Source organism: Rhodamnia argentea, chromosome 3 (assembly GCF_020921035.1).
Source record: "Rhodamnia argentea isolate NSW1041297 chromosome 3, ASM2092103v1, whole genome shotgun sequence".
NCBI lineage: Eukaryota > Viridiplantae > Streptophyta > Magnoliopsida > Myrtales > Myrtaceae > Rhodamnia > Rhodamnia argentea.
Window position 1 is genome coordinate 6362286 of NC_063152.1, and position 15888 is coordinate 6378173.

The window sequence follows — 15888 nt, forward strand, 5'->3', positions numbered from 1 at the left end:
TGTCTTAGATAACTAAGAATAATTTTATGTCTGTAACAAAGCAATCTAATTTCCACAAGGCATAGATGACTTCAATAGCAATTCTGGAGAAGATAGATCGTATCTATGAATTATCTGGAAGTACTTTTTGCTGCGCCAATGCTCATGCTTCTTATGTGGGAACCTAGTCTGTCTTTGGTAATGAATCTTTCGTTCAAAAGACCAGAAAATCATGCCTTCATAACACTACTGGTTCTGTGGTGATTACTTGGTAGTTCTTCTCAATGATACCAACAGTTCTGGCTATTCCAAATCAGAAAAATTCCTGTGTTGATTATGTTCTGTTAAAAAAGAATATATTTCAAACCCCTACTTTGCAGCCTAAAATTCGTGTAAAAAAAGTGGAGCAGTTCATTCACCCTTTTGTTCAGGGCGGACTAAAGCCATACTTGAATTGAATAAACACTAATATATTAGAAAACAGCATCAAAATCATCTCCAAAGCAAGCAAAATAAAAATGAAGACAAAAAATAGCAGTCATCTTCCTTCGACCAATGTATCAGTGACAGTGTTAACAGACCAGATGCTTTCTTCCTGTGATGGAATAGAACGATCTGGCATTTCGGCTTGGAAAGTGAATATCGGCTGTCTCGGCTGAGGAAGATCTGACTCACCACTTAACATCAGAACCACATTCGACATGTCTGGTCTATTTGTGGGATGATCCTGAACACAGAGAAGCCCAACATGGATGCATCTTATTAGCTCCCATGGAGAGCTAACAGGAATTGCTTCATCTGTTAGGTCGAATGCTTTTCCATCACTCCATAATTGCCACGCCTATAAGAGAGAACACTGTCATGATATCGCAGGGAACTTAAAATACTGATTAAGGTTGGAATTTGAGACTTACGAGGGAAAGGAGATTCAGATGTTGGCCCTGGTCATAGAGAGCTGTGTTCTTTTTGCCGCTAACGATCTCCAGTAGCAACACTCCAAAGCTATAGACATCGGACCTTTCCGAAAAAATCCCGCCCATGGCATACTCAGGAGACATATAGCCACTGCATAAACAGAGAGCATAGTTGTGTTAAACCAATCATTTCAGTCTGCTTGAAAAAATTGACTCAATAAACTGATAATTCAAATAGGGCTAGAGAGCTTACAGTGTTCCAACAATTTTCTGGGTGTTCACCAAAACCTGAGTGCCCTCAAACATTCGTGCCAGCCCAAAATCCGAAATTTTTGGGTTCATCTTTTCATCCAAAAGAATATTGCTCACTTTTAAGTCTCGATGTATGACCCTTAGGCAAGAATCTCGATGGAGGTAGAGAAGCCCCCTTGCGATCCCCTGAATCATTTGAAATCGTTTGCCCCAGTCAAGTTCTGCTTTCTTTCTTGAATCTAAATGACAAACAAAACAATTTTCAAATTCTAGTGCTATGGCAAGAAATACATCACAGAAAGTTAGTTATCCGGACTTAAGAAAACCAACCAAAAAGAAAGGTGTCCAAGCTTTTGTTTGACAAATACTCGTATACCAATATCTTTTCTTCTCCTTCAATGCAGTAACCCATGAGTTTAACAAGATTTCGATGTTGGAGTCTCGATATAAGGATGATCTCATTTTTGAACTCTTCAACGCCTTGGGCCGAGGTACTGGAAAGTCTTTTTATGGCTACCTCTTTCCCATTCAGCTTCCCCTGTTTTGCAATTCACATAGCTTTTAGACCATGAATATTTCCGTTAACAATATCCTGCAAAATGGTTTTACCTTATAAACAGAGCCAAACCCTCCTTGCCCGAGTTTACTTGTCGTGCTGAACTTGTTTGTAGCAAGTAGTATACTATCAAAACTATAAAGGGTCAAATCCAGTGAATCATCTTGCTGCAGCTGCTCTTTCCATGCATTTCCTTGTATCAGTTCGGCCGATTTTTCAGGTGTATCTACTAAATCAAGGAGCCTTGGATCTTTGTTCAAGTTTCCTGTGTTTATCATTGGTAAAGAATTAGCTTACTTTCTTCACAGTGTGCACAATCCTCTGAAAAACGCTGACATGGCTCTAAAATAGTACCCATTTTTTCAGCACTCCATTTGTAAAGACTAAAAACAAGTACTGCAAAGAACATGATCCCGGCAATAGTAGCCAGGCTGATGATAACTGCTTTGTGTCGTGATCCTCCTGAAAGGGTGAAAGAGAATTATGCAAAAGTCGATTAGAGTCGACTCAAACTCATCTGAATGAAACAATTTCTGACCTGCTTTTACATGTGCAACTCGAACAAATAGATCTTCCCCAGCTGTGGGAAGTTCCTGAAGATCAATTAGGTCTTTGCTCCAAACCATACACCCAATGGTGCCGACATAAGAATAAGCCAAGCAAGAACAATTGCTCAGGCACCAGCTTTCACATCCTTCTTGATCTCCAATGTCTGATAAATAGTCCCCAGAGTCGGGTAGTTTCATCCGGCTCATTTGCCAGAACGCATCTTTCTTGACATTTGTTGGAGCTGATGTGCTTGTGTTTTTCTGGCAATTCAATTCCGTCTCTCTTGCACATCCTCCGGTCCAGTTTCCATTGTTCCATTCTCCATTTGACTTTGGCACAAACCCATCTATGCATCTGCAAATGGGCGAATTCAATGAGTTACAAACTCCAAAAAGACCACAAGTTCCATACATCTCACAAGTATTGTTCGGTGCTGCCCAATCTGTCAACCATGCCTCAGCTCCATCATCCCAGTACGATGTCATAAGAGATCCTCCAGGTGAAACGAAGATGTATCCAAAGAAATTGTATCTATCGACTGAAAAGTAAGTGGTCCCCTGCTGAATATCCTGCTCGACATTGAATCCACTCGAGTACGATTGGTCCATGTCTGGTATGCCGATAAATTGCGTTTTGTCCCATTGCCCGCTTCTCCAGTAAGGCGTCGAACCATTCCAAGTGAAAGCTTGAGGTGGCGTCTCTGATGTCATTCCAGATGAGAAACTTCCGGGAGATGGATCACTGTCGCTTTTCCAGGAAATTAGAAAGTGTTTCACTCCAGTCCTGACATTTACTCCCAGCTTCATTCTCGGAAGAAGAGTGTCTGTCGGATCCTCGAAGCTTCCCCATATTTCGCTATAATTTCCATCTTGCAGAACAAAATTCCCACTGTCTAATAGAGCTGCTGACGTATAATTGGACAGACTAGAGACATTGGTAGACCAAACTATACCCTGTTGTCCATCCATGAGCTTCAAATTCCCATCACCGCCTATCGTTAATTTCGCAGACTGATCTGTGTACACGAGCGGCCATTCCCTATTGGCCACCCACACAATCTTAGAAGGCGTCAAGTTCTTGTACCATATGCCAACATACTGACTTTCTGACCCATTCGGCGTGAAGAACCCAAGCTCAAAGATTTGGCCAGAGGAGACGAGGGTTTGGTTCGGAAAGAGCGGCTCCGATGTAGTAATATTGTAAACCACACCGCTGGCCGTATGAATTGCCTGAAGTAGGAAGAAGACGACCAAGCAGGAGCACCAAGCAATCATGAGCCGCATAATAAGGATGACGGAACGAGCCTAACGAGTTCGGTGGGTCAGTTGATCTGCACTTTCTGCAGATCAAGAGTAGATGAACAAGATTTCCTGGGAGTCAAGAAGCCTTGGTGCTCAAGGGTGGCTGAAACACAATGGTTTTTCCAGAAGATCACACCTTCATTGACTATCCAACATGGGGTTGTTCCTAGCCGCTGTTCAAATTTGACTCTGCCCCTCAAACCATGCACCTTTTGACGAATTGGAATTGCTTGTGTGGTAACCAAGACGTCGGACCAAGTCCAAGTGTGAGAACACGGGTTAAGATACCATATGTAAATTCGGTCGAGCAGCTATAAGGTCAACTCTTTCGTATCTTTCCCGGTTTAATGATCACTTTTAAGTGAACCCTGAAAGCTTCATCGAGCCGGAAAAGATATAGAGGATGATGATACAAATAGTTGTTTCTGGTTTGATCGATATGCACTGTCATTTTTTTTTTACTTCCAATTGTTCGTGCATTGGGCGATATTATTCCTAAACTTTCAATTGTTTGAATCCATATATCCCACCAAACTTTGAGATGAGTATACTGAGGCCATATAACTAGATGAGTTATTTTCAATCATTGAACTGTTGGGATTAGACGAAAGCACAACAAAGTAGAAAGTTAAAACAAGAAAGAGAAATCGAGTTTATCCGGGTTCACACTTGATTTCAAGCCACATCCAGCAAATGATTCTACTATAATTAACACATTCCACCACTTTATTACAACTCTCTATTACAAGAGAAATAGAGAATATATAACAATAACTATTAAAGAACCTAAGCTCAAATTACAAATAGAATACGGGCCTAAACTACTACCTTGGTGTCTTCTCATCGATGAGGAGTGTGAAGAACACCCCAACATGAACCTTGATCAAATTCTAACCGTATCTTGAAAGCCTGTTTTGATTGTGCTGGCGGGACTTCTAGCTCTAACCCTAATCAAAACTTGTGCCACCTTGACATCAACGTAGATTTCATGTTTTGTAACGCCCCAAAAAATTAGTTGGTAAATTATCCAAGTTTTGAAATTTGGCAATAAATAAATGAACTCTCGTGTTTTTTTATTTTTATTTTTAAAGTCGGGCTTTGATCTCAAGCGGCCCAAACCGAACGGAACCGATTTGCCCAAATTATTTGTGATTTAGGTCTAGGCCATCGATCGAACCCACAAAATTTACCCCCGATCTATTTGGGTTGGGTCAAAAAATTGCTCTAAGCATATACCTATGTCATTTTTGTTGAAGTTTGTTTGAAAAGCAAGCAAAAGTTGCCTTTTCTAATCCCATATAGAATAGAAGTAAGTGTGTAAATCTCTTTATTAGTTAGAAGGCTACTATAGTCTTTCAAAATAAAGAAATGGGCTAGTGGGCAAATCCCCACTAGACTAGACCCGCGTGCGGATGCGTGATTTTGACATGATTAGCACTTAGCGCGGTCGCTTGTCGAAATTGGCACTTTCAATAATTATTTTTTTTATTTTCAAAATTATAATATTAATTAACTGTTGAACTCTACCGAAATAGTGCGACTATTCATGTAGGAGTTAAAGTTAATTTCTATTATTATTATTCTTTCGAATTTTATTGTTCTCTATGACAATGAAGAGTAGCAATTCTTCGGACTTGACAGTTTAGACATGAAGAATTGCGTCTATTCGAGTTAGCGGTTTTAGATCTTTGAAAAGTTGCAATCTCTTTTACAAAAACTGTTTTCGAAAAATGAAAAGGTGCAATCGAATAAACTATTTTGAACATGAAGAGTTGCATGAGAATTAACTACTTTTTGGACGGGAAAAGGTATGTTCAATTCTCGTTATATATTCAAGTGTTCTGTTTATTTTTTACTCACTTCTTCTCTTTCAATTTTGTTCTTGAAACATAAGAGAGATATAGCCTTTCTTTCTGATTGTTTCCTAGAGAACTCTTGGAGAAATAATAGAATTGCTATCTAATATTCTCGCTTGAGACTCTATTGTATCATGGAGGATTTTTACCGGTAACCATTAGTAACATTGTGGGGCAAATAATTCCTTAAAGAAAGTGTTATCACACATTAGAGTCTGATTCCTTTGTTTATCCCATTCGACCATATTTTACCAACAAATTTAAGGAATTGTTCATTCAACAATGGAGTCAGAATCAATCAAGGTTATGAACCAGGATATGGTGAAACTGGACTAGTTTGATGGCAATAATTTCGCTCATTGGAGATACGAGATGATGTTTCTCCTTACTGCCTTGAAAATTTCCTATATCCTCGACCCCACTTTGATCCCTATAAAGGATCCGGCGCCTACCACTGAAGGAGGAGAGCCTAGTATAGAAGATGTTGAGAGGGTCAACAAAGAGAGGAAGAAACATGAAGAGGACGAATTGCTTTATCGAGGCCATATACTAAACACGTTATCCGATCATCTCTATGACTTGTTCACCGAGATGAAGTCTACTAGAGAAATATGGAATGCACGTGACTTCAAGTATAAAGTGGAGGAGCAAGGTACGAACAAATATCTGATTGCTAAGTATTTTGACTTCAAGTTCGTTGATACTAAACCCTTGTTGGAGCAAGTCCACGAACTGCAAGTACTAGTCAATAAAATTTGTGCTCTCAAGATAAATATTTCGGAATATTTTCAAACGAAGCAATTATTGCAAAATTACCTTCAAGTAGGAAAGATTATGTAAAAAGGATGTTGCATAAATCTGAAAACATCACTTTGGATCAAATTTAGAAACATCTTCGCATTGAGGAAGAGTCATGTTTATGTGATAAATCTGTTTTTTATGATACCAAAGTGAATTCTATGGAAGGAAATGGATTTCAATCCAAAAACCACCAGAACTTAAAACGCAAGAGAAGGCAGAATTTTAAGAAGCCGCAAAAGAAGAAAAATAGTTGCTGCTTTGTTTGTGGCAAGGAGGGTCACTATGCAAAGGAGTGCAGACACCACCGCAAGAGCACATTCAAGGACAAGAACATTTCAATAGTGAAGGCAGATGCAAACATGGTTGAAGAGAACTACGTGGCCATGGTTTCAACCAAGTTTTCGAAAATGAAAATTTCTGAGAAATTCATGATTCCGTAAACATGATTTCTGAAGTCAATTCTGCCACCGTCGAATGTCGATTCTAGTGCAATTGTGCAGATATGCAAGGATCAATCAATGTTCAAACACTTTGAAGAGATTGTTGAAGTGCATCTTCAAGAGGTTGAGACGGAAAATAATGCTCTTGTAAAAGTTGTTGGCAAAGGCACAGTCATTTTAGACTTTACTTTCGGAAAGAAGGTTTCCCTTCTTAATATACTATTTGTACCCGAAATCAGGAGAAATCTGATTTATGTTGATTTGCTTTATAAAATGGTGTTTTGGGTTTTGTTTGAATCTAGAATGGGCTGTTTTGGGAAAGGGTTATGCCAATGAAAGCATGTATCAACTAAGTATTAATAATAATATCGTGTCTTCTGCTTATATTGTTGATTCTTCTCATTTATGGCATAATAAATTAGTGCATTTAAATTTTCGCTATTTACAAAACATGAAAAAGTAAGACTTGATAAACTTTAATGGCAAATTTAATAAATATGAAATCTGACTAAGTCCAAATTAATAAAGAAATCATTTCCTAGTGTTAAGAGAAATACAAATTTACTAGATTTGGTCCATAGTGACATTTGCGAATTCAATAGCATGTTAACAAGTGGTGGTAAAAGGTATTTCATTACCTTTTTAGATGATTGCAATAGGTATTTATATGTCTATCTCCTAAGATCAAAGGATGAAGCATTTGCTATGTTTAAGAAATATAAGGATGAAGTGGAAAATCAATTAGAAAGGAAAATTAAAGTTCTTCATTCAAACAGAGGAGGAGAATATTTCCTAAATGATTTTTCAGCCTTTTGTGAAGAACATGGTATTATTCATCAAACTTCAGCACCATGTACTCCACAACAAAATGGTTTGGCTGAAAGAAAGAATAGGTCTTTAGGAGAAATGATCAATTGTATGCTCTCGAACTAGAAGCTACCAATTAATCTTTGGGGAGAGGCAGTGCTTACTACATGTGACATTCATAATAGAATACCATCCACAAGAAATAACACTAACCCTTATGAATTGTGGAAAGGTAGAAAACCAAACCTGTCATATCTTAAAGTGTGGGGGTGTTTGACATACTATAGAGTAACTGATCCTAAAAGGACAAAACTTGGTCCTAGAGCCATAAAAAGTGTCTTTATTGGATATGCTGAGAAAAGTAAAGCTTATAGGCTTCGAGTCAAACGTCGTTGTAGAATCAAGAGATGTTGAATTCTTTGAGAATAAATGTTCTACGGATTCTAAAATTATTGAGAATAATGCTCAAATGCAAGATACGAATAATTCAACATCCATAGAAGCACTCATAGATTCTCATAAGACAATAACAAATGATTCTGAATATATGATTGAAATTAGGAGAAGTACTAGAGCAAGAAAAGAGAAGGATTTTGGTCTAGACTTTATTACTCTTTTTTTTTTTTATCGAAAGAGACAGAGATAATAACGTGATAAATAAATACTCATTAGTATTAAATGTAGAAGACGATCCTAAAATTTTTGATGATGCTACGTCTTCTAGAAATGCTTCTTTTTGGAAAGAAGCAATAGTTGATGAAATGGACTCAATTATGTCCAATAATACTTGGGTATTAGCAGACTTACCAAAATTATCTAAGCAAATTCGGTGCAAATGGGTTTTCAAGAGAAAATACAATTTTGATGGTTCTATCCAAGCTTTTAAGGCTAGATTAGTAGCTAAAGGTTATAGACAAAAGGAAGGAATGGATTATTTTGATGCGTATGCTCCTGTAGCACGTATAACATCTATTCAAATTCTTTTTGCTTTAGCATCCATTTATGACCTTTGCGTTCATCAAATGGATTTCAAGACTACTTTCTTAAATGGATATTTAAATAAGGAAATTTACATGGAACAATCAGAGGGTTTCGTTCTTCCTAGAAATGAGAGGAAACTATGTAAATTAGTTAAATCTCTTTACGGACTTAAGCAAGTCTTGAAGCAGTGGCATGAGAAATTTGATTTAGTCATATTGTCCAATGGTTTCAAGCTAATAGTGCTGATAAGTGTATTCATTCTAAATTCACTAAAGATTATGGAGTTTTAGTCCGCTTGTACATAGATGATATGCTTATCTTTGGAACTAATATGATTGGAGTCATTGAGACCAAGAAGTATCTAACTTCAAACTTTAAAATGAAAGATTTGGGTGAAGTAGATACTATCTTAGGTATTAAAGTTAAAAAGCATAGTGGGGGTTATTCTTTGAGTCAATATAACTACGTTGAAAAGATGTTAAGTAAATTTGAACATCTTGATTTCAAAGAAATGAGTACTCCGTTTGATACTAGTATTAAATTGAATTATAATCATGGTAGAGTAGTAGCACAACTTGAATATGCGAGTGCTATAGAGTCTTTAATGTATGCAATGCATTGGACTATACTTGATATTGCTTTTTCCATGTGTAAGTTGAGTAGATACACGGGAAAAGTACACTAGAAGTGCCATAACTTTTGTCCGGTGTTCACTTGAGTGCCATTACTTTTAAAAATCGTTCACTTGAGTGACATGTTGACGTGGCAGCCGGAAAAGCTAACGTGGCAGCCTGAAATCTGATGTGGCACGCTGGAAAAGTTCTTGTAGCACACGCGGAAAGTTACCGTAGCACGCCGAAAAGCCGACGTGGCATGCGCGGAAAAGTTACTGTAGCACTCAAGTGAACGATTTTGCTCCTACGTAGCACTCAAGTGAACTATTTTTGAAAGTTATGGTACTTAAGTGAACGTTTTGAAAGTTATAGCACTCAAGTGAACGCCGTACACAAGTTATGACACTTCTAGTGTACTTTTCCCATAGATACACCAGTAATCCAAGTATAGAACATCGGAATACTGTCACAAAAAATTTGGGATTATTCTATAGTAATTATCCGGCTGTATTAGAAGGATACACCAATGCTAGTTGGATTTCTAGTGTGAGAGATAAACATTCCACTTCTAGATGGATCTTCACGTTAGGTGGATATATTGTTTCTTGAGCAAGCAAGAAACAAACATGCATAACTCACTCAACTATGGAATCTGAATTTATTGCTTTAGCAGCAAGTGGAAAAGAGGCTGAATGGATAAGAAATTTGTTGATAGACATCAACTTATGGCCTAGTCCTATGCCTCCCATTTCTATTCACTATGATAGTCAAGCTACTTTAGCAAACCCTTATAGTAGCATTTATAATGGTAAGTCTAGACAAATCAGTCTAAGACATGAATACGCGAAACAATTTGTTCAAGAAGGTACCAAAAAAATTGTTTACGTGAGGTCTAGCAAGAATTTGGAGGATCCCTGTACAAAGGTTCTTCCAAGAGATATGGTAAAGGTGACCTCAAAAGAAATGAGACTGAAACCCTTTGATTAAAAATACTAGTAATGGTAACCGGACTTGATACTAGCACATCACTAGTTATAAGGTTTAATGGGTAAAAACAAGTTCTTGAAAGTGATTATTTGATACTAACATTAGCCCATACATGAGAACTTAGTATCGTCTGTTAAGTTTTAGAGGCTGAGTTATACTCTTAATGAAGTATAATACGATTTAGTAGCGTGTTTATTAGTAACAGAAGCATGTGGTAATACTTCACCTATATGTGCTTAGAAGAGGTGCTGCTTCTTACTAAAGTTGGGGTTACTTTCTAAAGAGCTCATGAAACAGGAACAAGCAAAAAGCCATAATAGTGCTGAGTAATTATGAACTTCTTGCTGAAAAAAGACATTAGTATATGTGTGGTATGTCCGATTCTATTATTTAGAATAAAAAATTTAAACCCAAGCTACTTGTAACTTTGATAGAATTTTGAGATATTTGTACAAAATAAAGGTTTAACTCGAAAGAGACCTTTATGTAGGTATGTTAATCTCATGGAAACATTGGCTGTATTTTTTGAGAAATTTTAATTTTGTGAGGAATTTTATTTTGTGATTTTGTTTTACAAGCAAAGTTGGGGATTATTGAAGTTTTTTTTTTTTAAACAAAGAAAAGTTGCCTTTTCTAATTCCACATAGGATAGAAAGAAGAGTGCAGATCTTTTTGTAAGTTAAAAGGCCACTATGATCTTTTAAAATAAAGAAATGAGCAAGTGGGCTAATCCCCACTATACCCGTGTGCGGGTGTACGTGTGATTGCACGATTTTGACGCGATTATTAGATACACTTAGCACTTAGCGCGGTCACGGTCGCGGTTCGGAATTGGCCCTATTAAGCTATTATTTTTTTAAAATTTTCAAAATTATAATATTAATTAACTGTTGAACTCTATCGAAACAGTGTAACTATTCATGTAAGAGTTAAAGTTAATTTCTATTATATCATTATTCTTTCAAATTTTAATATTCTCTTAGACAATGAAGAGTTGCAATTCTTTGGACTTGACAATTTAGACATGAAGAATTGCGTCCGTTCGAGTTAGCAATTTTAGATCTTTGAAAAGTTGCAATCTCTCTTACAAAAACTGTTTTCGAAATATGAAAAGGTACGATCAAATAAACTGTTTTGAACACGAAGAGCTGCATGAGAATTAACTACATTTCGGACGGGAAAAGGTGTGTTCAATTCTCGTTATATATTCAAGTGTTCTGTTCATTTTTTACTTACTTCTTCTCTTTCAATTTCGTTCTTGAAACAGAAGAGAAATACGGCCTTCCTTTCTTATTGTTTCTTGGAGAGTATCGGAGAAATATTAGAATTGCTATATAATATTCTCGCTTGAGTCTCTATTGTATTTTGGAGGATTTTTGCCGGTAACCATTAGCAACGTTGTGGGGTAAATAATTCTTTAAAGAAAGTGCCATTACACCTCGGAGCATGATTTCTTTGTTCATCCCATTCGACCATATTTTACCAATGACTTTTTTGTCAGAAATGTATATACGTTTATATGTTCATCAGCTAATATATTAGTGTGCGTTTGCTTCTTGACATTGGGAGCTCGAGTTAGTCGACATGTGCCATTGAGCGACCATATAAATCCCATCTTCGACAGAGGGGCTTCGACCAGACCATGACACCGACAAGAGAAATCCTTAGGGCTTAGAACACAAATTGTAAAAACCGCTTTCCTTGACTAGGTCAAAGAGATGGTGGGACCCATCTTCAAAACAAAATGGAGACGGTTGAAAAGTAAAGAAAAGTAAAAAAAAAAAATTTGTTGAAAAGTCAATAAAGAAAGAGAAAAGTGCACATTCTTAAAGTGAGAAGAAGGGAACAGAATGCAAAGAGAGAGAGAAAATGCGAACATAAAGGGAAAGAGGAGGAAGGAAAGAAGAAAAAAAGGGGAAGAAGAGAAGATGGGTTTCGCATGCATGCCACGGGGGCGTTGCCATGTCTAATCAACTACGATAAGTGCTCGCATCCTAGGTTCATCTAATCGGAGTAATATTTCGGGTTTGGGCTCAAATTTCGAAGTCTAGTGAAATTCAAGTTGCGAAGTCCAATTTTTGAGTTGTTGAGTTGTGGGATATCATGAAAAGTGTGAATTATGGTTTTGTAGAGATGTGGGTTTGATGAGAGTAGATTTGGGGCGACGGTTTGATCGGAGCGAGAATTTAAGGGTTTCGTGTTGCAGACCGATTGAATAATTGCTTTGATTGTGCAATTTGTTGGTGCGTATAAATTATTTTGTCAGCATTTAAGCAGAGTTTAGCCAATTCATAGTTGTTGATAGTATTTTGCTTAGTTTTGAGGTTGATTCTTATTTAATTGTTAGGGTTACGAGATCGATGGCTCATTTAGCTGCAGGTCGTTGGTTTTGGGTATTTCCAAGTGAGTAGTGTTATCTCTTCTTTGAGTTTGTAAACTCATATTTCAAAAGCTATGTGGATTAAATATGTTATGAGTTATGAAATAGCATTTTTATTGCATAAAAATATGGATCGATCATTTACTACTTCTTGGCCATTTACGAATAATTTAGAAAACGTGTTATGCAACGTATTATGAAGAAATATATATGTGTGTGTGTGTGTGTGTATCGCCTTGTGAACTGGTTTATGAAATGAGTTCTGAGATGATTTGAGAAACGTTTTGTGAAAAAGGTTACGGAAGATTATATGACTAGTTCTACAAAATGATTTGAGAAATACTTTATCGTAAGTATTTATAGCGGATGAGTTTTCTTTGTGGAAGGATTATGAGTTTTGGTTTGTGAGCCCAATTGATGATATCTATTTGATTTGGCTTTGTGGTTTTGGAGGATACTGTTGTTAGTTTGTTGGTGCTCAATATCGCTGTGAACCCATTGAGGAGTTTGTGGGTATGCGTACCGATTTTAGGATATATCCTTGTGGGCCGAGTCACCGGCATTGTAGGTGGAGACCTTGCTAAGGGGGGAATCTTGGTCGCCTTTTGTCACGGGTGTTATGTGTGACCACAATTAGATTCTCGAGCACGAGATTGGTCAATGGATGGACCATTGGCACGTGTTTTTGACGAGATTGGTCAATGGAATAGACCGCTGATGTTTTGTGTTGATATTACTGAAGGAATTAGTTTGTTGTAAACATAAAAGTGTTTGACCTAATACATATGCTATATTGAAAATTTCTAATAAGTATGTAGTTTTGTGGAAAATATAATATGTATTTGCCATTGTATGTATACGACCTGTGGTATCTGAGAATAATGAGTATTGTAGTGTTTTACTACTCACGTGAACGCTTTCTTTATTGTGTAATTCATTGTACTTTTTGATCGTATGCGTACAAATATTTGCTCGAAGTGAATAGCTTATATTCGAAGTTGTACGTATATAATGAATTGGACTATTGAGTTTCATTATAGTTTGCAAATAGGCATAGTGGATGCTTGATGCGCTTAGAAGATATACGCACTATGCACTGAGCTATGGTTGCTCACCCCTCTTTTACTCCAATCTTTCCAAGTTTCCCGATTAGCAGCCAATAGAGCGAGAGCGATACGATGGGGACTTTGATAGTTGGATTTTAGGTGGTTTGAGGCTACTTCCTTAGTGCAGAAGGACGGTTGTGTCATTTCCCCCATACTTGATGGATTCGGGGTGTGACACAAATGATCCTCGAATTTTGGCCGAATTGCAATGTGGTATCTAAATTTTTAATTTGTTCAATTTGGTCCTTGAACTTTACCCTAATGTGTAATGTGGTATATGAAATTTAGGTACATGTTCAATTTAGTTCCTAGGCTATATGAAAATGTTCAATATTGCCCTTCTATTAATTCAAGCTCGGGGACAACATTGAATATTTCATACATTTTAGGGATGAAATTGAACATGCACCGAAAGTTTAGGGACCACATCAAACTATTTAAAATTTTAGGGACGACATTCACATTCTGCTAAAGTTCGGGGACTACATTGAGCAAATTAAAAGTTTAAGGACCACATTGCACATTGGGGCAAAGTTCAAGGACGATTTGTATAATTTTCCCAAAACTTTAGTTGTATATGGGTCCACGCATCCAAGACGATAGGAACTGTTGATCATGTGTCCACGTGATCAAAGATCGTATTGATCCACATGTACTCGGACGAACCCCTCGTTCCCGCGTTTCCCAATTCATCTCTTTTGTTTGTAATTTGGTCAAGAGATGGGCGATGGTTTCCTCCCATGTCGATCTCGACGACTTCAAATCTTGAAAGCCATATGGTAGCCGCAACAAACGAAGTTCGGCCGAAAGAACGCCTTCCGATGTGGCAAAATGATTCGCTGAGTCAAGTCGCTTGGACGTCGAGAATTGCACGACTACGTCTTCAGAGGTTCGTTTGATTCTTGGAATTCGAGTGATGGTGCTTTCTCTACAGTGGTGCATCGAAATGAAGCAATCCTTGTTGTTTTTCTGGCTTTATGGCAAAAGGGTTCAAGAAAAATTGTGAAATGTAGTCAGCGGTGATGATCCTAACACGATTTTAGAAGTATTTTCCGTTTCGATAATGCACTTGAAGTGAACTAAATGGTGCTTACAGGGTGGTTCTGCTTGAACCATCTGTGCTAATTTATCTATTTGTGTCCGTAATGTCATTGAAGCTAAGTTTAGGTTTTCGATTCCAACTGTTTTTGCCGTTGCAATAACACAAGTTTCATGTTCAACAAAGCCAGATCTGATGCTGATTCCTAGCAAAAGGGTAACTCTGGACTCTTGACTACTTCAGTTTAAGGGTGACTGTTGGAATATATAAATATTAAATCACGCCGTCTTCTATCAGCTTAAGCTTTTAGAGCAGTTGGATGTGGTCCCATAAAATCTTTTATGGTATCAGAGCAAGAGGTCCTAAGTTCAAATCTTTCCAGGCCCCAATTTGCATCCTCAATGAATATTTCCACACTTAGTACTAGGCAAAAAGACCAGACTAAAAGCTTTTAGAGCTTAAGTTGGCTGTGGTTTCATAAAATCTTTCAGTGACATGGTTTCAATTTTGATCATTAGCTGACATTAGCCTTCCATTTTCAAGCAAAGCTTCTCTGAAGTGAATTGTTCGGTCATTCAAGCTTTTGGCCACTTTCTGTTTTCTTTCCTCTTATTGGATAACTGAGAATTACTTCATGGCTACAAGGCAAGAATATAACTGCCAGAGGCGTAGATAACTCTTACTGTCAAATATGGAGGAGGTAAATCATATCTATGAATCATACGAAAAACCATAACTTCAAATCTGCATCATGCAACTGGTGATGAGACATATTTGGTAGTTCTCCTTCATGATACCGACGGTTCTGACTATTCCAAGCCCCTGCTTTACAGCCTAAATCCATCTAAAGTGGAGCTGTTCATTCAACCTTTTGTATAGAGTGGACTAAAGCCATTCTTGAATAGGATAAATACTAATGCCTTGGAAAATAATACCAAAATCTACACATATCCTTTTTGGACATGAGTATATGAGACAATTGATTCAAGATGGTATCATAACAATTGTCTATGTGAGGTCAAGCAAAAATCTGACTGATCACTTTACAAAGGCTTTATCAAAAGTGGTGGTAAAGATGACCTCAAAAGAAATGTATCAAAACCCTTAGACGGAATAAGTATACTATCGGTGCCATAACTTTTATATGGCGTTCACTTGAGTATCATAACTTTCAAAATGTTCACTTAAGTGTCATAACTTTCAAAAATCGTTCACTTGAGTGCCATTTTTGACGTGGACGTCGAAAAGCTGAAGTGGCATGCCCGAAAGCTGACATGACACGCCTACAAAGCTGACGTAGACGCTGGAAAAGTTGACGTAGCACTT

The 15888-nt window shown here is 37.3% G+C and overlaps 1 protein-coding gene across 2 annotated transcripts; it reads right to left on the reverse strand.

The window, feature by feature from the left end:
- Positions 1-377: 377 nt before the first annotated feature.
- Positions 378-3672, reverse strand: LOC115727425 (G-type lectin S-receptor-like serine/threonine-protein kinase At1g61370). Of its 2 annotated transcripts, none has more exons than XM_048276088.1 (7): positions 2240-3672; positions 2056-2163; positions 1755-1966; positions 1476-1683; positions 1147-1384; positions 894-1044; positions 378-820 (listed from the first exon to the last, which is right to left on the reverse strand). In XM_048276088.1, the coding sequence occupies exons 1-7, from the start codon at positions 3531-3533 to the stop codon at positions 518-520; spliced, it is 2514 nt and encodes an 837-aa protein (XP_048132045.1). In that variant the 5' UTR covers positions 3534-3672; the 3' UTR covers positions 378-517. The 2 variants fall into 2 exon arrangements, with proteins under 2 accessions (XP_048132045.1, XP_048132046.1); XM_048276089.1 differs by having other exon boundaries at positions 378-817; positions 891-1044.
- Positions 3673-15888: the final 12216 nt, after the last annotated feature.

Bases quoted from the DNA above. Each gene is read 5' to 3' on its own strand.
- LOC115727425 (XM_048276088.1), bottom strand. From the start codon at position 3,533: ATGCGGCTCATGATTGCTTGGTGCTCCTGCTTGGTCGTCTTCTTCCTA. The intron at 2,164-2,239 runs GTCAGAAATTGT...TCACCCTTTCAG, and splicing joins AGTTGCACATGTAAAAGCAG to GAGGATCACGACACAAAGCA. The intron at 1,045-1,146 runs GTAAGCTCTCTA...CTGTTTATGCAG, and splicing joins CAGAAAATTGTTGGAACACT to TGGCTATATGTCTCCTGAGT.